The 22,765-nt window shown below is 38.3% G+C and overlaps 1 protein-coding gene across 2 annotated transcripts in view; it reads left to right on the forward strand.

Annotated features, from left to right (window-relative positions):
• IARS1 (isoleucyl-tRNA synthetase 1) overlaps positions 1-14,813 on the forward strand; it is a 101,918-nt gene extending 87,105 nt beyond the window's left edge. For both annotated transcript variants that reach the window (XM_082768360.1, XM_082768361.1), the window contains exons 31-35: positions 1,149-1,260; positions 2,093-2,218; positions 7,273-7,416; positions 8,409-8,561; positions 14,190-14,813. In XM_082768360.1, coding sequence (XP_082624486.1) covers positions 1,149-1,260; positions 2,093-2,218; positions 7,273-7,416; positions 8,409-8,561; positions 14,190-14,272 — 618 coding nt within the window. In that variant the 3' untranslated portion in view covers positions 14,273-14,813. The remainder of the gene's footprint in view (positions 1-1,148; positions 1,261-2,092; positions 2,219-7,272; positions 7,417-8,408; positions 8,562-14,189) is intronic.
• The last annotated feature ends 7,952 nt before the right edge of the window (positions 14,814-22,765 follow it).

Consider the following 22,765-nt stretch of genomic DNA (forward strand, 5'->3'; position numbering starts at 1 on the left):
CAAAAGCAGGTGCAAGGTGAAAAACCCAAGTGTGTAATGCTGCACGTGGGTTCCTAAGTTAAGCAGTTCTGGCAGGGTCACTGCAGTAAACCTCTGGAAGTTATTAAAAAGACGATTGGAAATCCGTGTGATGCTGAATATGTGTAAAGACTGGGACAAAAATGAAAAGCAGTCTATTTGTTCTGGAAGTATTTTGATTACATTCAGGGTTAGTGTTTCTGTGAAAGTATCCTGGATCAATGTTACATAAAGAACATTAATTATGAATCCTTCTCAGAGGCTTGTTCTGAAAGACAGCTGGAAACTTCAGCTGTTTTTTCAGAAAATATTGGGAGGGAAAAGCAGCTCCATGTGTAATGAATGTTTAGTTGCTGGTGAAAGTAGGTAAGCACAAAACAAGATGTGCTGCTCCATCAGTCTTTCTCTAGGTTGCAGTAGGAGCTCAGCGCTGAGCAGCATTTCCATGTTTGTGCTCTATATTTATTTAAGAAAAAGGTTTTAAATAGCAATATACTACCAGTTGTTTCTGTACGTGATTTCTGAATGACACCTGTTTCATTATGGATTTAAACTTAGGTGATCACTTAGAGTGCTGTTCTCATGAAAATTGGTATAAGTTCAGGAGGAATATCAACCTGTATTTAGCTCAGGAAGAGAATTGGGCTTGAGAAAACATGGTCTTAACAAAGCTATGGTTTAAGGCCTGTAAAAAAATACATTTGTTTCTGCAGTAGACTTAATATGAGGACAACTTGTAGCCCTGGCTGTTGTCTGTAGCCAGTGCAGGCAGATGAAGGTTTCAGAAGACAACTTGAGAACAGCATCCTGTGTTCAGATACTCTGAATTACCTCTGGAAGAGTCTTCATCATTTAAGTATATTCATTTTGGGGTTAGATTTTGAGAGACTGCAGTCACACTGAGGCGCTTTATTCTATTCTTTTCACATGTTAAATGCTGATTCATCTTTAAGTTAAAGATCAATTCATATTTGGAGCACTGTTTCTGAAGGAAGAAGTGGCAAAATCTGCTGTTTTAATAAAATGAGTGATGTTTAGTATAAAAAAGACAAAAATATTCATGAAGTTTGAAGAAAAAATCAGCAAAACAATATGTAAGCAATATATGTATTTATTTATTTTTTTTTTAGCTGAAGGGATCAGAGCTAGAAATTACACTTGTCAGAGGTGGTGTGTGCCAGCGTGTTGGTCCAGCCTGTGCCTACGTCAACCTCAAAGTCTGTGCTAATGGGACAGAGCAAGGTAGGAATGTACCCGTTTTGATTTGTCTGTGGTGGTGTGTTAAAAGACTGTTCAGAAAACGGAGTGAGGAATGTTGATGCCAAGAAGATGCTCTCTTTCAAAGCAGCTTTCAATAGCTCTCCAAAATGAGTTTATTAAAAGTAAAAAATAGTCATATTTTTTGTGTGCGTATACAAACTTGTGTGCGTATATTCACCCAGGCTCAGAGTATGTCCCTTGAGAATTTTAAATTCTTTATGTAGTAATATGTAGGAGATGCCTTTCTGTGGACCAGATACTATTTCTGGAAAAAAAAAAAAAAAGATAGAACTGAAAAGAATACTTAAACTAGAGAATAAACTGTTTTGGATAGTCAAAAGTACATTACATAAGTCAGTATAGTGATATTATTAAAAGTATTACCAGGCTGAGTTTTATATTAAAATGAGAACAAACTAAATGTACTCTGTATCTTTTTCTTAAATTTGTTTAAAATTTTTTGTCAGTGCAATTATGCTTTGTATCATGTTTGTATTAATGAAGATAACTAACCTGGTGAACATCTTGGCGTACAGTCTGCCACTTCTTAATCAATGTAATACTGGATTATAATTCAGCAACAGTAACTTTGTTAATAAAAACAAATATAACTAAATCTGCAATACATTCGAGTCAGTTTTCCTGTTTTCTTCTCTCTTTCCCTCTTTCTACAAAAAGTTCTGGAAGTATGTAGTGTTGTCAGTTTTAAATTAGCTTAGTAATTTGCTGGAAGTCATTAGAAAACCTCATTAGAAAATCATTGAAATTCATGTTTCTTGCAAACTGTATGTTAATTTCATAATTTCTGTTTTAGATGGTGTGTTGCTGCTGGAAAATCCAAAAGGAGATAATACCTTGAACTTCACTGGGCTTGTAGATGCTGTCTCCTGCATTTTTGGTCTTAAAAATTCAAAACTGACAGTTTTTAATGGAAAAACAGGTAAATGGAGTATGACAAGGAAAATTGAGTCTTCCTAGCAGCAGCCAGGAATTACTTACTGTACAATTTATACATATGTATATACACACACACACAAAATTGACAGGAAAATGCACAAGGAAATATTCTGCTTTATAATACTTAACTTATGAGACTTTGTTTATAGTCACATTAGAATGTTTCCAAAATCTGCTGTTAAAATGATGCTCATCTCTTCTGTTAACCTATTTCCATAGCAGCTTTCATCAGGACAAACTCTGATTTATTTCAGAAAATGTCTCTATCAGGTCCAGGCTATGCTATATGTTGATGGCAAGCTGTCATCAGCTTTTGCATGATTTCATTTTTTTTCCCCAATGCCTCAGTGGGCAGGGTGAGAACTTAAACTGAATGCAAAGTGTACCTATGTATAGAGAAAAAAATCATTCTATTTTTCACCCTAGAGAAAGCTGAGGATCTCTGCATTTTTTTTCTTTTTAGGAAAATCTATTGAATATTTTTGCAGCTTGAACTTTACCTCTGTTAAGGCATGAGAACAAAAAGCACTTTCTATGGATTATATATAGAGTTGCAGGTTATATCATAGTTCAGTTCATTACAAAGATAAAATAACTGAGACAGAGAAACATTATGAAAGATGTTGCAATTAGTGACTCTGAGATCCTACCAGCAAGCTGGCGCTCTCTTCTCTGAGATGAAGATGCTGTTTTATTATTACATTACATGTAATATTCCAGTACATCAGCAAAAGTGACATCTTAAAAATCAGCACACCGAGAACAAAATAATATTAACCAAATGTTTTAGTGAATGGATACAGAATGCAGAGTACTTGAAGTGATACAACTTCAGATAGGTTTTGACAGTAGCAGTAAATCCTTTTTATGTTCTTAGGGTTATTTACAGGCACATCTTGGAGTTGAAACTTCATTTGTTTGTTTCCACACCATTAACAACATAAAGTCTGAGATGAGTGACAAAGAAATGATAAAATACCACAAAAATTGAAGTTTGACAGCTGTAGAAACCTTTGCTAGCGTGTTTTCACAGAGGTACTAGTGAAGCAACATGTAAGAGGAGATATTTTAATTGGCTTTTGCAAAAGGCTGTTTTGGGTTTCACACAGGACTGCTGTGGATCACCAGTTTGTGTGCCAATGATACCAGTAGGGGAGTAGACTTACCTGAGTCTATAATGTCAGTAAGAACAGCTCTAGTTTTGTGACTTGTAATTTCCTGAATGCATGTTGGCAAGAATGTTTTGGGCCTTTTCATATCTTAACTTTCTCTGATGTAATCCACTTAGCTTAATGTAAAAGCTCTTTCCAAGTTGTGCTCACTTGAACTGCATAGTTTCTCATATGAAATGATCATTCTTGGCTTTCAGTTATGGATGATATACAGGAACCTTTGAGTCCCTCAGCATCTTTACCGAGTTTATATTTTAAAGGAGGAAATGGTATTCCTTTAAATCATTTTCTGAACAACAGTGATACACTTCATAGCAGTACATCCCTACAGGGATGGATGTGTACAAGTATGGTTCATGAACCATCGTGGATATTAAGACATGACCTGCAAAGGCCAAGAAGAGTTGGGAAATTTTCATCTTATTGAGATGATAAGCTGTTTGGATCCTTATTTAGTTTACCCCTCTTTCAAATGCTTTTTTCTGCTGTAGTGGTGAAGGCTTCATTTCTTCCCTTTCCGTGCCACTTTTTTTGTTTGCATTTGAGCTTTCCAGCTGGGCATGCTGATTTTGATCTTTTACTCTTTGTAAGTGGTCAAGGCAAAGAGGGTGTTTTCCCTGCTGACTTGTTAATGACATGGAAATTCCCTTGGAAAGATTAGATTATCAAATTTACTTTGGCAGAGAATTTGGACAAGTATTGATGAGCAGAAGATGATGCTCCCAGTGGAGCCAGGGCTGAATGCAAGCATGTAAAAAGAAAATAGCTCTTAGGGATGTTAGAGAACAGAGCTGCAACTCTTGGTGTCTGGTTCAATTCAGATGCAATCCTTTGGCTTTATCCACCCAGCCTTTGCTTGGGTGATGTTAGGTGAGGCCTCGCCACAGGCCCGGGGGCTCCTTAGGTAAGGCAAGGAGCTGGTATCAGCCACTCTGAGAGGAGTTGCAAAGGAAAGGTCGTGCACTCTGGACGAATTGTTGCTGAATTGGTCCCACATGTGTTAATAAAATTGTGACCCAGTAAAACCATATTTCTGGCTGCTTGTTTTCCTTCCTGTGGTTTCTAGGCCCCTCCACTTTACTTGCAGTAGTTTATTATCTTGTTTTCTAATTGTAATGAAGATTTACTTAAGGTTGCATAATGATATAAAATCAGGCTGTTCTTGTATTAAGGCAGGCTAAAATATGTCAAGGCCCTCTTTCTCAGTAGAACATTGAAATAATGGGATAAACATTTCCTCCCCAGCAGTGAATTGATGTATTTTGAGTAACTGCACAAACACTGAGCAAGGTTCTGGGATTTCTAATGGTCTTCAGAAACAAGAACAGAATTTCTCATTTTAGTTTTTTCTTAATTTTTTTTTCTGTTTAAGTTATTTAAAGGAAAGAGGGTGGGCTCAAATTGGATCATAAGAATAGTTGTCTGTGAGTTTCTTTTTGCTCTAGATAGCTGAAAACTTTACACACTTCTTACTGTGCACAGCTTCTGAGTTGCACTCAGCTTTCAAGGAAGTAGCCCATATTGAAAAAGACCTTTTTAAAACAAATCTATTTTTCTTAGACTATATGAGTCCATAAATCATTTAGGATTTAAAAGAAGGCAGGGAGGGGAGAAGGAAGAGGGTGGAACTGAGAATTTCCCTAGAAAATCTTTTAGTCCATGTCTTATTCTGTCTTTATGATTTTCAGATGGCTAACTATTTTTTGTTTCTTATCATTGTTTTTGAACAGGAGTTCAATAAGATTTTTTTTATTATTATTTTGAATTTTTAAAAGGCCATGAAGGCTCTAAGGTACCTTAGCAGAGAGCATTACCACTTAAATCTCAGCTGCAGGGAGAACTGCCTTTAAAAGTAATTTTAATATTGATGAGCACTTTTCAACATATGCTTCCTTTCAAGAGTATCATAATATATGAAGAAATGACCCACTTGTCTCATTTATTAGTTATTCGAGTCATGTGAACTGAGTGTATTGATAGCACTGTCCATGGGATCTTCCTTGTGAAAATGGCAGTGATCCTGTAATGCAAAGTGCTCGATGTGTTAAACGTGCAAATTGCACTGACTGCTGTTTGTGCCCTGTTGATGTGCATCGACCTGCACAGATTGTGGCCCCTGTGTAACGGCGCTGAGCTGTGAGTTACTTGGGCTGGGGGTCTTGCTCCATGAAGCTCCTTGCTCCCTGGTGTGGTCTCACAGCTATTGCCTGGTAATGGCAAGTAAATGGCAAGCAGTGCCACTTCAGAGTTATGCTAGGAAGAAACTCTGCTGACTCCTTTTCTTGTTACTTACCCTTCACTTGTTAGTTGTTTTCTCTTGCTTTCTTTTAAATAAAACCATTTTGGTTTTACTTACAAGCAAAGCTCCTCCTGGGCCTGCTCTTCAGACAAACCAGGAAAGTGTTCAGTTAGCTGGCAGATGACCGCTATCTTACAATACATCCATTACCTCATTCATGAAAATTCAATTTTAGATGCAGCAATGAAGTTTTTACTTTTTCTTTAAAGCTTTTTATATATATATTTTTTAAAAAGATGATTTTTAAAGGCTAGGGATTTTGTGCCATTAAAACAGAACGCTGAGATTTCTTCGTAATATATTTCTTAACGTGTAGACGCTGCAAAACCTGAGATTTCTTAAGTCAAAATTCTTTCTTAGATGCAGTCTAAGGGTGGAAATGGTAAATACTCTTTTTTTCCTTCTCTAGGGCAGTCTCATAAACCTTCCACATTGCATTGCGCTTTGTTCTCTGGCAGCTGGCATAATTTTGAGAGCATATAGCCTGTGAGAATGCTTCACCTCTTTTTTTTGCTTTTAAACTTATAAACTTCCTTTTTTTTTCCTTAAAAAAAAAAAGAAAAAGGCAATTTCTCCATCTTTCAAAATCATTTAGAGGAACTGATGGAAAAAAAGCTTTGTAAACCGTAGGCTCTGTGACATGCAAACAGTACTGATAGGGAAAGAAAACCTGTTGGAGGAGATGACACGTGCCTGCTCTGTATACAGTGTGCAATTTTTGCAAGATAGTAAATTCGTTAATTCTTCCTAGATTTGGTCTTTGGAGTTCTTCTGTAGCTGCAATAAAGAGGGATGTTCTTTCTCTTCAGTGTTGTGCCTCGCAGCAGGGTGGTGGTGGTTTATCTCTCTGGTAGGCAGGCAGCTAGCTGCTCCGGTAGGTAGTGCGTACAATGAAGGCTCACGTACCTCATTTGTTTCTCATCTGAGTGCTTCCAAGGTGCCGGTATTGCATCTCAAATCCTTCTAAGAAAAAAATGAGGTGCAAGTCCTGTTTTGTGTCTGATGTCCACCAATTTCTAAATATGCATGACTGGAGTTATCTGTTGAATCATCAGCTGTTGTTGACATTAAATGCAAATATCAATGCAAAGGATGTTATTTGGGATCTAACCAGCTACTACTGGTTGTACACTTACTGTTACCTGAAGTTTAATGTGGGAAGTGTCTCAGCATTGCGTGGTAACACAAATCCAGCCCTGCTTCAGCTACTGAAGTCAGGGTAGAGGCAAAGATCATAGGTTTTAATGTAATGAGAAAGAAACGGCTTAAGTGAGCAACTTCTTGCTTAAGTTATTTATAAGTAATCATGTATGTATTTATGTGCATAAGAAGTGAGATGTAGGAACCGATTTCCATAGCAGATTAGGTTCTCTGCAATATTAAGAAATACTTCCCCTCCCCCCGCATAAATTCCACTTGTCAAACTGGAGAAATACCCTTTCTTGAGCAAGCAATTGCAAATGCTTCCACAGCAGAATCAGTTAGCAGGACTCTGTCAGCTAACTGAGCAGGAGCTGGACCTTGGCTTCCCTGTAATGGCCTGACTGGTCTCATTTTCTTTTTCAGAACTGATAAATAAAACTGACTTGCTTACTCTCAGTGGAAAGACTCTACATGTGACAACAGGGTCAGCACCTGCTCTGACCAACTCTCCTGATGCTCTTCTCTGCCAGTATATCAACTTGCAGTTAGTAAATGCAAAACCACAAGGTATGTTGGATACTGATTTCTCCTTGCTTACAGGCTGAGTTTTTTCTGATCTGTTTCAGACACTATCTCTTGATGATGAAGATACGTATGTCTGTTTCAATTTGCAGATGGTGATTTCATTTATTTTTCTTCTAGTGTGTACTTTATAATAAACACAGTGATTGTTTAGTTTTTCTTTGCCTTTTCATAAAAGTGAAGAGCTAGTTTGAGATAACAAATGGCATTTAAACATGATCCCTTCAGCATTGTTTCCCTGTTTCTGACAGTTTGCTCACCTGTGCAGCTTATTTTAAAATGTTGAATCTAAAACTGACCAGAAATGAATAGGAAGATGAAAGATAAGCCTGCTCTTTACCAAGGCATTGTAAACAGTCTGTAAAACATTTCTTAGTGCTATTTAAAAGGCAAAGGAATTGTATTATTAGTCTGGTCTGGAGTATAGATAAGTGCATTTAATTGTTTTCCAGCTGCTAATCTGCTGGGCTGCTTCTGCTTTGAAACCTTTGATGGGAAAAGTTGTGTTCTTGGTAACTTGCTCTTCATCTCAGCTCTGCTCTGAGTCCTTTCTGGACTGCCTGTCCATGTGGATTCCTATAGACATTACTGAGAACCTACCTGGGGCAAAAAATGTGTTTTTAATTGGGGTTTTGATTATGAGAATCTGTTCTGGGAGTTTCCGTAGTTGTTAGTGGTTTCTGTGTCCTGCTGAAATACTTCATGTTTTCCAGTTTCCAGGTCCTCCATTTGACAATGGTAAAGAATTCTACAAGATTTTCTTTTGCTTGTCAAGCTGTTAATCACTTACACTTATGAGTTTATAGTTTATAAACATATTTAGTGGTTATTTGTAGGTAAGCTGGAACGGCTAATTCTGAAGCACTATAAAGAAATGGTGGTGAACTATAAGAACAAATCCTAAATTTTGATTTACCGAGGTAGATAAAGTAGTATCATTCTTCATCAGTAGTTATGTAACTCTTTATCTTGTTTAGAATGTCAGAAAGGAACAATGGGAACTCTTCTAATGGAAAACCCCGTTGGTCAGAACGGATTAACATACCAAGGTCTTCTACATGAAACAGCAAAAGTTTTTGGGCTCAGAAGCAGAAGGCTAAAATTGTTCCTGGATGAAGCACAAACTCAGGGTAAGCACAAACGTTTCACTTGCTTGTTCAAGGATACTTGGAAGTTTTTTGTTGAGGAGCAGCCAATATAACCCTGTAACTGAGGCCCAGTTTAATTACTAAATGCATTCTGTTTACACATTGGCTTCTAATTTTGCCAAGTAATTCAATAATCTATTCAAAAAAATTCTTTGAGCACGTAAATATATTAGCAAGTTCGAAGTTTTAATGTATTTACCTTATGAAATGTCCAACACCAAGTTTTTTTGCAAGTTTCTTCTTTTTGAAATAGAAAAGTCAGTCAGAAATGGAACTGGTGGTTACATGCTGCTGTGACTCAGAGTGAATCTCTTTTCTAGAAGTGAGTGAATCTGAAGTGTGAATATTTTAAGAACCTTTTAAATTCTTCCTGTAATACTCAAGTTGCAGATTTTTTCTTCCTTCTGCAGAAAAGGTCAGGAGAGTATATCAGATCTATTTCAGAGTAGTTTGAGTAGGTCAGACTTGGTTGACTATGGCAGCAACATTTTATTTGGAGTACTTGGGAAGTAGAAAGCTTTAATGACAATCACATACCTCAAGTGCTAAAGAATCTTTGAAAAACACAGAGGGGGAGACTTAGAAATTTCTAATGCATGACCTGTAGTGCTAAAAAGGTGGACATGAGAAGGATATGCAACTATATTTGACAGGAAGAATGGATTGGAAACTACATAGTAAAAGCAAATAAACAGAACCAGGTATTTCTCATATACTCAGGAAAACGCAACTTTGAATGAAATTGTGCAAAGGATTCTGTCTCCCTTTTTATCTTACTGGCATGATTTACAAGCTGCTTGGAGGGTGTGGTGGTTTTATTCAGCAGAGCAGCTATTTCCACTGCAACTGCTCTCTCGCTCTCCCTCCTCAAAGGGGAAGGGGGAGAAAATATGATGAAAAGTCCTCGAGGGTTGAGATAAGGACAGGGAGATCACTCAATTACCATGGGTAAAACAGATCCAGCATAGGGAGATTAATGTAATTTATTACCTATTACTAACAAGGTAGAGCAGTGAGAAACTCAAACTAAAAACACCTTCTGCCCTTCCACCTGCTTCTACGTCCTCCCCCTGAGTGGCACAGAGGAGCAGGGAATAGGGGCTGCAGTCAGTCCCTAAGGCTTTGTTTGCATGTACTATTTCCCTCTCTGCCCCTGCTCCCCGTGGGGTCCCTCCCAAGGATGCCGTCCTTTCTGAACTGAGCCTGTGGGGGCTGCCCACAGGCAGCAGCTCTTCAAGCACTGCTCCCACACGGCTCTGTCCCATGGGGTCCATCCCCCAGGAGCAAACTGCTCCAGCACGGGTCCCCCATGGGCGGCAGCTTCCCCCAGACCCCCTGCTCCTGCGTGGGCTCCTCTCCACGGGCTGCAGCTCCGGCCCGGGGCCTGCTCCTGTGGGGGCTCTCCATGGGCCGCAGCCTCCTCCAGGCCACATCCACCTGCTCCACCGGGGGCTCCTCCACCCATGGGGGGGCTGCAGCGTGGAGATCTGCTCCATGTGGGACCCATGGGTGCAGGGGGACAGCCTGCTCCACCAGGGGAACTGCTGCTGCCTGCCTGGAGCACCTCCTGCCCTCCTGCTGCACTCACCTGGGGGGCTGCGGGGCTGCTTCTCACTCCTTGCTCTCCCAGCTGCCGTTATGCAGCAAGTTTGTTTTCCTTTTCTTAAATCTGCTCTCACAGAGGCACAAATGACCTTGCTTGCTGGCTCAGCTCTGGCCAGTGGCAGGTCCCTTTGGAGCCAGCTGAAACTGGCCCTTGTCTGCCATGGGGCAGCTGCTGGATTCGTCTCACAGAGGCCACCCCTGCTACCAAAACCTTGCCATGGAAACCCAGTACGGAGGGATACATCACACGCAACCTAATGACATCAGGGTACCTGCCCAGAAGTTAACCATCCTGTTTAAACTAGTTTTCAAATCTTTAGGATGGGTTGAGCTTCTTCCTGAGGTACCAGTCAGCTGCTGTAGGAGTGTAGCTGCCTTAAAACTAGGGTTTATCCTCAGATGGGTGGCAGAGATTAAAATTAGCATTAGTAGGGTATATTTTGTTGTTTTTATTGGAGGGTTGTTTTATTTCTTTTATTTCATGTGACGTGAACTCTGCTTATTCAAAAGCCATTTTGTAAGTAAAGTGAATCTCAAACGTTGATGACACTTTCTAGTGATAGTTTGAACTAACGCTCAGAAGAACGTGCTGAATGAGGTTAACGAACAGAAGCGTAGAGCAGTGTTCAGAAACAGCACAAGGTGTAAGAGCTAAGTATGTCAACCACACTTCGGTTGCATAAACAAAAAAGGTATTTATTTGTACAACTTTGCTGACTAGGAATGTAGCCATTCAGGAGTTATTGATGGTATACTTACTGCTTGATTTTTAGTTTCTATCACTGTTAGAGGGCAAACAGGTTCACGGCAGCGTATGGTTTAGTTAAGCTGCTGAAATAACTGTTGTATAAAAGTTTCTAGCCTTTAAAGTGTGCAGTAACTGACAAAACAGAACAATATATAGCCATTAAGTATCAGTTGAAGTAAGGATTTTTAAAATGCCTTTACCTAAAAGGGAAATCAACAGAATCACTGTAGCATATTTGTAGTATGAATTCTCCAGAACTATTTAAGCTTTAAATAGTGTAAAACTGATAATTCATGACGATCTGAAATATTGTTTTTTTAAGTCTTCAAAGGCCAAAATACCTCGTTTGGTCATATTGAGGCTCAGAAGATAGAGGACTTGGTCCTGGAGATTTATTTTTGTAGCTAACACATGCTTATGCAATAGAGTTATGTTTCTGTTATCTTAGATTTACCTCACCATGAAGCTGTTTTTCATAGTTTTCTTTATGGTATAAATACTGAAGTGGCCATACTTCATCTTCACATCTTTTTAATTGATAAATGCTGCATACAGAATAAACCATATTTTGATGCCCCTGGCAGATATTAGTTCAATTAATGACTGTGTGTAGTTGCTGTTTTGTAATCCCTTGTTTAGCATTTTATCAATATATTCCAGGATCTTAGTTTCAAAACAAAAATTTGAGTCTTTTTTTGATGGCTTACTCTAAAAATAAAAGCTGGTAATAATAATAATAAAAGTTTCTATTAACCATTTGTAACATTCAGTGATAACGAGCAATGAATAGAAAGGCTGATGTCTTCTTAAAAGGGAAAAAATAATAACCACATGACAGAAAATGAGTTACCGTTTTTAAAATATTACCTTTATAAATTTTGTCAGCCACAGGAAGCTGGGCATCTGGTCTCTATTGCCCGAAAGCTTGCCAACTTTTCAGAAACAAATCTGTTCCACCTTCCTTTTGGAAGACTGGAAGGACATTTATTTAAATTAGAAATTGGAATAGTTCAGCTGGAAGGGAACTACACAGATCAAGGGCAACCAAATGTTAAAGTGGTGAGCATTGCTTGTTCCTAAGACTGAAACACGAGTCACAGGTAGCTGGTTAGGAGATATTTGGGGCCTGGGCAATACTTTTGGCATGCCAACTGCAGAGCCTTCCTTCAGAGGGACTACCACAAAAGAGCATGTCGTCACGTTTTGTTGCTGAGTCAAGTTTCCAATTTCTAATAGTAATTTTTCTCTTAAATACTGTTGAAAGAAGTAGCTTCATGTAATGTCTCAGTGTGCAGGGATTGGAGATTTTGGGAGATTTGTTGTTTTCCTTTTTTTTTTTTTTTTTTTTTTTTTTTTTTTACCATGCGACTTGGCAATTGTGGAGTAAAATAAATGAATAAATGAACCAAAAAAAAACAACAAAACACACATAGCTTTGAGACCAAGTTCATAGTTTGTCTGCTTCTGCAAACCAGAGTAACTTCTTTACAGACTGCTGTAATATTTTCATGGAAAGGAGAGGAAGGTTAATGAGGGAATAAAGCCCTAATTGCTGAATTGGATTATACCTCTTAGCTCTGTGGATGGGTATTCAGCTGCTTGAAGCAGAGCACTGCACTGGAGGAGAACTCCTTAAAAATGGAACCATCAGGATCCATAAGGACTTTTCAATTATTTAATTGATGGCATTTGAAGTTTGATGCAGACTGTATCTACTCAGTCTAAATATGAAACACTTTTCAAGGAAAGATGGGTGCCTTAATGTTAGAAGGGAAGTACGTATTGGTATTCGTACATGGGAACAAAACTTGTTGCTGCCTTTTCTAGAAGCAGTTTCCACTTGGACATCATGTTACTGCAAATTAAACTGCTTTTACCTTATCTCCATGGCTGTGCTTCACAGACTTGCCTCCCCCCACCACATGCGCTGTGCCTTGGTCTTTGTCAGCTGGACACGAGCCCGAGTTAGAGCAGGATGAATATCAGACATCAGTACGGTGATACAGTGCAGTACACTAGAAAATTGTTTCCACAGAAAAAATACCCAAATATCTGAATGTTATTAATCTGTCACTTGTGCTAACACCAGTGCCAAAATTTAAAATTATCTTTTATTTGCTTATGTTGTCTGTAGGGACTCTAGTGTGCAGTTCCACAGTAACCCCCAAATTTCTTTTGCTTTGGTTTCAGTGTATGTATTTGTAGTTACCACTTTGAAGTTTCCTACCACTTTGAAGTTTCTTAGTAAAGAGACCTCTGGTATATATATTATTCAGATTGTTTTGAATACTGGGAGGTACAGCACTGGAAGAAAAGTATTCTGCTCTGTTATTGGTGTAGTTTGCTACAGCTGGTGGGTGTTGGGAAATACTGAGCTAGCAAGCATCTTGCTTTTTGGAAAAAATGCTCTCTGTACAGTGGTAAGAATAGTAATAGAGGTTTCCAGTTCTCCCCTTCTTTGTAATTGTAAGGCATTGTTTCTTTAGCTGTGAGGCAGGATTACTGGGTGCATGTTTCATAAATAATTATAAACTGTGGATCAGCCTGTTAGAAATACGCTACATCCATAAAAGGGCCGTTGGTGAGTCTTTATCCTATTATTGTTCCAAGGTATATGCAGAGAGCTATGAAAAGACTTAAATCAATCTGGTGCAGTATAAATTTCTTTAGGCATATTTTACAAGATAGCATCTGCTAAAAACTAATGTTGCTACTACAGTCTTTGCTTTACGTATTCAACTCAAGTTGTATGCATCGTCTTGTACTCCTTCACAAGCATCTTGTTCCAACTGCTGTAAGTGATGGGATACAAGAGGAGGTAGATCTCTGCTCTGTCCTATTCTTACATAAGGTTTATAAGGGACTATGGTTTTCAGTGCATTGTGCTGTGTTGTTGACTACACATTATTGCATTATAAAGCAATTTTCTGACTAGATGATGTTCTCTGTGGATAGGAAGCTGGGAGCTGTGGGCTGACATACGCTTTCAAAAAAAAAAATCTACTTTGTAACCTAGAACAGTGCCTTGAACTCGTGCAACAGTGAGCCTAACATGTGGCTTGTGGCAGTTCTTTGATGCACTGTGCTTTAACAGGAGGGAATTTGAGCTGAGCAGTTTCTGTCCAAGTCTCATTTCAACTGAATGAATAGAACTGTCGAGTAAAGAAAAAATGCATTAAAATGCATTGATAGTTTCACTTGTTGGAAAGAACACTAACTGTCTCCCCCCCTCCCCCCCTTTTTTTTTTTTGGTTTAGAGATCACAAAGGACGTCTCCATGAAGAACCTGAATATGAAGACTGTGTATGTTCGTGTTATACCCACCACAGCTGAATGTTGAGGATTCCATTTTTATGAATAAGACCATGTAGACTTTTTTCCACAAAAATGAATTTAAATTGGATTAGTATGCTTTTCGATTAACATCCAAGTTGTGTATGGTACTTCTAACATCTCAGATTGTACACAGGATGTTTTCTACCAGTGCATGTCTAATATGCTGCTCTTTGGTTTCAAATACAATGTATTTTCATTATGTTACCTTACAATACTGTAAAAGCTGTTCAAAAAAAATGTCCAAACTCCTTAACCCTAGATATCTATGCAGTAATTTGCCTGAAAGAAATGGGACTAGTACCTCAGTGATGCTGTTCTCTGCCTGTCCTTTATGCAGGGGGCATCTTTGATTTTCTAAACCATGGGTTACCTACAAGGCTCTACGATATGTACACCATATTACAATAGCTTTGAAACTTACTTAACTTGAATGGTTACCCAAATGTGTTCCTTCATACTCACTGGATTTTCATGAAGTGTGTGGTTGTTGATTTAAAATGCTCCTTACCTTCAATTGTTGGAAAAATAAATTTGCTTCATCTCCAAACTCGCTTCCCTGAGTTCAGAGTACTTTACTTCCCTACAATTCCCTACTTCCTACAGCACAGCGTTCCGTACGGATCAGGTGAAACCTCAAGAAACTTGAAACCTGAAAATGTCCATACCGAGTGCTAATGACTGGGTTGTGATACCATTGGGCTATGGTGGTTTTATTTATTTTGGGGTGGTGGTGGTGTGTGCATTTGCTTCAGTTTCAGATTTAAAAGCAGGTTTTAGAAGAAATTAGTGTTGAGTTTTCAGTTTTTATAAAGCTCAGTCCTATTTTGCCAGATGTTTTAGTGTTAACCTCTATGTCTATCAGTGAGCGAAACAACAGGCAACCCTTTTACGGCTGAGGATGCTCTTGGCTAGTTTTAGATGACTGAAGCCATGTTTAAGTTGCACTGCATTCCAGTAGTTTTGTTAATCAGTGTTGAAACTTGCTACTGTACAGAACGCTGAATTTGTGAGAAGGTTTACCTGCATACAGCTGTATTCACTGGGCTTTTATTAGCTTCCTCAGAACAAGGTTACATAAACTGTGAACAAGTGTATTGACAGAGAAAAACGTTTTATAAGAATAACCGAGTCTTGCTTAGCATGTTTTTCCATTGCTGTTTTTCATCTTTACACTAACTATGAATATAAACCAAAGCTTTTTTTTATCACACTATATTAGTAGGAATAGCTATAAATAAATGTTCTGTGCAACTACTGTGCTTTACTGGACCATACCAAAGTCTGTAAGTACTCATTTGAAGTAAATCAAGTCTCTGGCATTCAGTATACATAAAATTACCGCTATCAGTATTAAAAATGTCAGTGCCTGAACCTACTGAATCACTGACCCATTCAGTTTAATGAATATTGGACATTGCCTTCTACCTTTCCCTTTAAGACAGCTTGTTTATCTTTTTATTGACTTAGTGACATGAAAATCAAATAGGACTCTGATTTGTATTGACTTTTTTCACATTAAAAAAAGTCCAGTTTGTCTTCTGTGAAAGTAAGATTGCTGATAGTAAGCTGAATGACTTTGTTTTACTGCTCATGGAGAATAAATGAAGGTGGCAAGTGACTACAGTCTACAACCTCATCCTAAATGAGATCATCTAAGGTGACATCATTACTCACCTTTTTAAAGAATGTATTTGGGACTTAGGTTTTTGTAACTTTTTTCTTAAAGATGTTGGCTGCCCAATTTCTGTATAATGACTAGACTGGATTATATGTATGCTTTCCAGTGAATGAGAAGCCTGGGTAAGATTTATGAATTCCCCCTGAATTACAAACAGATAATATCCTCAACAGAATCCTTTTTCTTCCTCAAATATATTTATAGCTGCTTAATGTCAAAAATAATTTACCCTGAAGAGAAGCAATGCTTTCTCTTACTGTAGTCCAATAATCTCATACTTCACCTGAACTGGTTTTCCTGGGTTTTCTGTATGTAAATGACTGCTTTATGCTGAAAATGAAAATTGGCCTTTCCCTTGACTTCGTGCATGAGCTCTCTCTATGAAGATGTTCTGCAGAATAGCGCTGCTTGTTAAAATACTGTGGCATGCTGATGAAACTTGCTGTCAGAAGTAAAGGATTTAAATTATTTATTCACAGGAAAGGGATGAAGGAGAAATTGCTGATAATTCTGTACGTGTCCCTTAGTTCAAAAGCTATGCAAAGGGCATACATTTGAAATAATCATCACAGCAATGTCTTGAGACTGAGTCAGCAAAGGCAGCGCTGTGCTTCTGTAGATCTGAAGTTAGCCCAGTTGGTGCGTGCACGAGGCTGCATGGAGCTTGGTGTATCAGCATGATAAGGTTTGAGGAAAGCTTCCTACCCGCTACCATAGCGTGGCTACAGAATAATACAGTTTATACCATGTTCTAAGAGCAACCTTAAAAAGCAGAGGGAGGCACAAGCCATAGTTTCAAGAAAAGGGGATGCCAGACCACAAATTAATGTGAAGCATAGTGTTTTCTCATCCCATTTCACTGTAACTTCAGGTGCAAACAGAAATCTGGAAGAATGTTTTTCTGTTTCTTGTGTTCTTACCAAAACCTGAGACAAAATATGACCAAAAAGATAACAGAACAAGAACTGCTTTTACAGAGTTTGTGGTATAGAGGCATAGACTGTACCTATAATGTAGCACTTCTGTTTAGACACTGCCTTAACAGGGGGATGCTGCATACCTGGCACCTCACGTTTGAATAGTTACAGACATCTCTAAATTTGTCTGAATGTGATCTAGCTGTGTTTCTTTCATCTTAGTAAAGTGCAGGTATATATTATTGGTGCTTGACCAGGAATACCAGTGTAATAAAGCATTTCCACTTGCTCTCAGTGTGACAGGTGGGTGTGGTGTTTCCCTTGCCCTGCTTCACTTCAGCCTCCTTTCTTTACTGCACACACTCCATTCTTCACTTTGTTTTTCTTCATCCCATCCCATCCCATCCCATCCCATCCCATCCCATCCCATCCCATCCCATCCCATCCCATCCCATCCCATCCCATACCTTGTTGCTTTTAGTTTATCAGCCATGGTTTTCAGTCCATATCCACATACTTCTCATGTGTTGCAAACGATTGGAACAGAAACAGAGATGTGCCCTTGCATTCTCCAGTCTGATCATATCACAAGGATGGAAATGCCCACAAATGCTATTTCTGCCTATAGACTCAGTAAAGGCTGGCAGAGGGGAAAAAGCTATTTGCTTAGGACAGGTAATGGAAGAATGAGACCGGAGATTATCAGAGGACACTGTTAAAAACGCATCTGAAAATGCTTTACATCAAACTTTTACATTAAGTAGTATGTAATTAAAAAAAAAAAGTTGCAGAATTATAGTTTAATTTTACTTTCAGCTGCTGCTCTGTTGGCTATGGTCTCTTTTCTAAAACAAACTGACAGTTTTTGGAAAAAGTTGTGACCCATTTGGGTGAACTTGTGCTTTTTCTGCCTTCTTCATTTTTGGTATTTTTAATATTAGATAATATCTAATAATTTCTTGACAGAATTTGTCTCATGGGATCTTGAAGTTTTCTACTAATTTTTTAATGACTTTTTTTAATGCACTTCTATAACTTCATCTACGTTGGGCTTGATGTGATACTCTTCAGTATTTATGTACTTCAATTAACTTCTCCCTTTAATAACTTGTTATATAAACTAAGTCTTGGACCACTATTGCCTCTCCTCATATAGAGAAAAGCACTGCCTAGGCACTCACAGAACTGTGTTACGCTATTCATTATACTCTGTAGAAGTTTGTATCCTTGCATCCTGATGCAGACTCCTAACCTTCTGGTGTTGCCTCTCACCTGGTAGCAGTGCAGCGATCTCTGGTTCTCACTCATTGAGATGTACGCAGTGCCCAATGAGCTGCAACAGCTGCACTCTGCTGAACCAGCTTTTCGCTGTCGGGGAGCTGTAGGCACTGACACAAAATAGAACTGTTATTGTATCCAGCTGTGGTTTAAAAAAGAAGAATTGAGACATCCTTTTCTCACACATGGCTCTTCCCTCCTTCACCCTGCCCTGTTGAAAATCATCACCCTTGGATCTATGCTGGCTGGTTTGGGCTCAAAGTACTTTTGTACCTGTCCCATTCCTACCAGATGGGAATTCCCTGGCTGACCCTAGGAGCACCCCTGACAGCAAATTTAGCAAAAGGTCGTGACATCAGCCAAGACTGGCAACAAGATTACATCCTTATTAGGCTTAGCTGAGATACACCAGCAAGGCGACGTGGACAGTAACAGGGCTGTTTGTTCCCTGTCAGTTCAGCTGCCAGCTTTCCCCACAGCAAATCAAACTGTAATGGTGGGTCAGACTAGCCAAACATCACAGTAGTTTTATTCCCTTTTTTCAGGTGATTGTGTAACAGACAAAAACTTGCATTTATGTTTTGCTTTCTTACAGCAAAAATGTAGTGAGTATTGGGATCTTTTTGCAAGTAACATCCTTCCAGAGAGAAGACTCTTTGTAAGGAGAAAAAAAAAAAAAAAAGGTTTCTCATCATGTTTTAAGTTGAATAGTAGCTGATCAGCCGTACAGCCCTTTTGCTACTCAGAATATCTCTATTTCTGCTCTTCAGCAGAGATGGAGTCTAGTTATCCTTGTCATTACTGATTAAGCATAAAGCATTATTCAGTGTGTCTTTTTTTTTTTAAATCAGATTTCTTATGGGGTAGACTTGACACTGATTAAAGAAATAGGAAAAAATAATGTATGCAACTACATAACAGAGTGTGTACTTCAAAGTAGACTAAAATGTTTCCTTTCTTTCAAAGATGGAATGAAAGAAGAGAGCAGTATCATCCTCACACGGAAGCAGCTTTACAGCATGAGTTAATTTTACTCTTGCTGTGCTATGAGTGGTGGTTAACTGGGGTTGGGGGAGGGTGTCTTCAATTATCTAATGTTTTCCCCAATTAAAATGTTTATGTAACCAATATAATTATAGCTTTTATGTAATTGGGGGAAAAAAAAAAAAAAAAGAGGTTCCTATTTCAGTATGTCTGGGTATTTCAGTTAATTTCCAGTCTCTTGTCTGTACAGAGCTCTAATGAGGGGTCACAAAGCTCCTCAGAAGACTTCTAAAATTCCTTGCAGATGCAATTAGGATAAAATTGCCCCTAAATATATTTAAAGCTTTTAAAGATGTTCTTGGGTCACAGATAAGGGAATTCTGTATACATTACCCTAATTTTGCAGTTTGTTCCCAGCTCTGTTCAGTGTTCAAAACAGTGCTGTTGAAACATCCTCAATAGGCAAAAATGCACCCTGGCACTTAATATTCGTTATATTGGGTTAAGTATGACAGCTAGACAACTGTGCAGAAGGTAGTTCCGTGGAGTATCACTTGCAGTATACCTGAAGGAGAAATTTTCTTTACTTTTCAAGTAATTAATTTTCCAAATGTGAAGGCAATCAGTTTCTTGAACTAGAGCATGTATTGTGTAATTAATAGCACAAGCAGTATCATAGGATCTTTGGGACTTAAATTGCTTATGGACATCATTGGCATTGCAACTGGGAGGATGGGAGAACTGTGAGGAACACTGCTGCAAATTTCATTTAGATCTTATACTGCAAATCCTGCTTATGGACACGATACTGTCTAGACAAGGATGAAGGATCCTGAATGTTTCTGAAGATTAGTGAATGTTTCTAAGATGAAAAGTTGACTACTGGGTCAACTGAACAGGCCAAAAAATAGGCTTATGTTCTTTAAATAGCTTTAATGTAAAGATAGTTACGATGGATTAGTAATTAAATGAAACCCAATAATTTCCTACTCTTGCCAAACAAAACAAAAAAAGCTAGCACTGGAATGTATAAACAAGGCTTATCTTACAGATAAGACTTATCTGTAAGATAATAGAGTGATCCTTCCAGTTGAGTACTGATAGCATTCCCACTGGACAATAGCAATGAACTCATCTTCAAGAAGTCTGAAGTTAAATTGGATGGGAATTTTGACCACACATCAGGAAAAGCCTTATGATTATAATAATCTGCCCCTAGAATGGGTGGCCTAGGAGGATTTAGGATCAAGGTTGGTTTTAAGAAGAGGTTATGAGTGGGGCTCCTAGGAATGGCTTGGATACAGTTCTTCCTGGAGCTGGAGGTAGACTGGAAAACCTCTCAAAGGCTTTTCTGACTTTTTTTTTTTTTTTTAACATCTATTTTGTCACCTAGGGAAAAGACAAGTTTTCGGAAAATTCTTTACAAATTCCAGTCTGTCATTAACTTGTCTATAAAAATGATTGTGGAAGTAATAAAACAAACTTGTTTATTAGTTCTAAGGCATGTATTCTGTTTAAATGTCTATAAAAATGCATCCATCATTCTGATCTGAACACTTCTATTGCACCTTGAATGTTTTTACTGCTTTCACTCTTTGATCTTACGCTATGCTATAATCTATTGTCATCTGAAATAAGTATGGCAGCACAAATGCCAGTTAGGTGAGTCAGACCTGCACTTGAATATACCCAGCAGGCTGCTCTGTATGTGGTTTATCAGCTGCTACAGGTACAAACCAGATGCACTAGCAGATTTTGATAGCAATGTTTGAGTACCTTCAAGAATCTGTCATTCACCTGGTGTTAAATGACTGGCATCGATCTTAAACTATCAGCTCTGCCAAGAGAATGAAAGTGACTGTATTAAAGGTGCAGAAAGAGGTTTAAATAATAATAATAATAATATTTTTGTATGTGCACGATGGCTGTTTACTCCAAAGGACAACTAAGAGGGAAAACTCAAATGAATTGGAACACTTAGCTTACTCTGCAAATCACTGGATGATACCATTAGTTTTGTAGGCTTCGGAAGAGCTTACTCCTGATCTTAACTACCCAAGTGAATTCACACAAAAAATAGTGTTTTGGGTTCACCTTTTTTATGGTCCTTTTAAATGTCTTTCTCAGCTGCTTTACTGTCCTTTCAGTGGCATAAACTTATGGTTCAGAACTAGCAGAGCAGATTACGTGGTAAACAGACACAGGAGTTTTTGCTTTCCCATCCTAAAATAAAAATAATAAAAAATAAGCATCTTTGAAGAAAAAAGTTATAAAGCAGCCATGTATGTAATGTCTCTTACTATCAATGTGAGGATGTAATTCCTCATGATGGAATGGTATCAGAACACCTGTATGTGTGACCTTTCAAGCGTATTGATGGTCAACATTGCAGGATTAGTATTTTTTTTCCTACCCTATATCCAGTGCTAAACTTTCTTCCTTTTATAATATGTAGTTCTGGATCTCAGTTTTTACAGAAAGCCTTTAATCTCTTTCACTCTGTTGCTGCATACAACCACTGCCTGTGAATCTCTGCTTTCCTTGGAGGAAGGAAGACAGCAGAGAACCAGTAACATTAATCTTCCATGTTACAAAAAATCTACAAAAAGGCACTGCAAATGTAGACTTAATGGTCTGTCCAAGTGGCATTTTTATGGTGGTATCATCAAGTACAAAATACAAACACAAACAGAGTATTCTGAAGAATGACAGCAACCTTGCCAACTCTGAGTTTGACAAAAATGTCTAATACTTAGCCCTGACCTCTATTATTTAGATAAGTAATATTTTCTGCTATAAGTAATATTTTCTAGTGGATGCACAAGCCTATAATCAAGGTAGATGTATTAGGGGAGGCACTAACCTGAAGTTGCACAGCAAAACACTAATGATCTGAAAGCATTGCTTCCCTGTTTCCCTTTTATGTACTCCCTTGTGATGGTATGTTGCACACTGAAACATTGTTCTTGGACTGTGAACTTGTTTTGATGACTTACTGCACAGACGTATTTTTTCTTGTGCTTGTATTGTAGTTTCTTGTGTACGGACTCAAGGTGCTATTGGATTCAAAGCCACGTTTCATAAAAAGACCTTGGCTCTGAGCTGAACCTGAAGGGTACAAACATGGTGACTGCTGACGGGGGGTCCAGTCTTGATATCTTCATTTTTTCCTCATCACTGACACACTCTGAAGTTCTTAAGAATAATGAATGGAATAGTGATGTTACGTTGCTGTTTTGCATCTGACAGTTCAATAATGTATATTTATATTTTTAAATATTAAAGGTCTCTTTGAAGCCTTGGTGCTGTCTGTCCAGTTGAATTATTATTGTGATGTACATGAGTTGCAAAATGAATCTCTGGCTTTACCTGTTAATTACATCATGCATATGTGACACAAACAGTGGAATCATTGGTGGGAAGGAAGAACATGATTTCTTTCAAGGCCAAGAAATAGGCTGATTGTTTTGTAAGTTTGTATTTTTAGACATTAATATATTAACTTGCAGCCTGTGAGTCTTGTCCTGCTTTCTGCTTAGCTCAGTGGCAAAGCATCAGCTCTGCTATATTCCTCCCAAAGCTGCTATTCACAGCGTGAATCCAAAGTAATCTCTGTTATATGATGTAAAAACGAAACAAA

Source organism: Aythya marila, assembly GCF_965140915.1.
Source record: "Aythya marila genome assembly, chromosome: 10".
NCBI lineage: Eukaryota > Metazoa > Chordata > Aves > Anseriformes > Anatidae > Aythya > Aythya marila.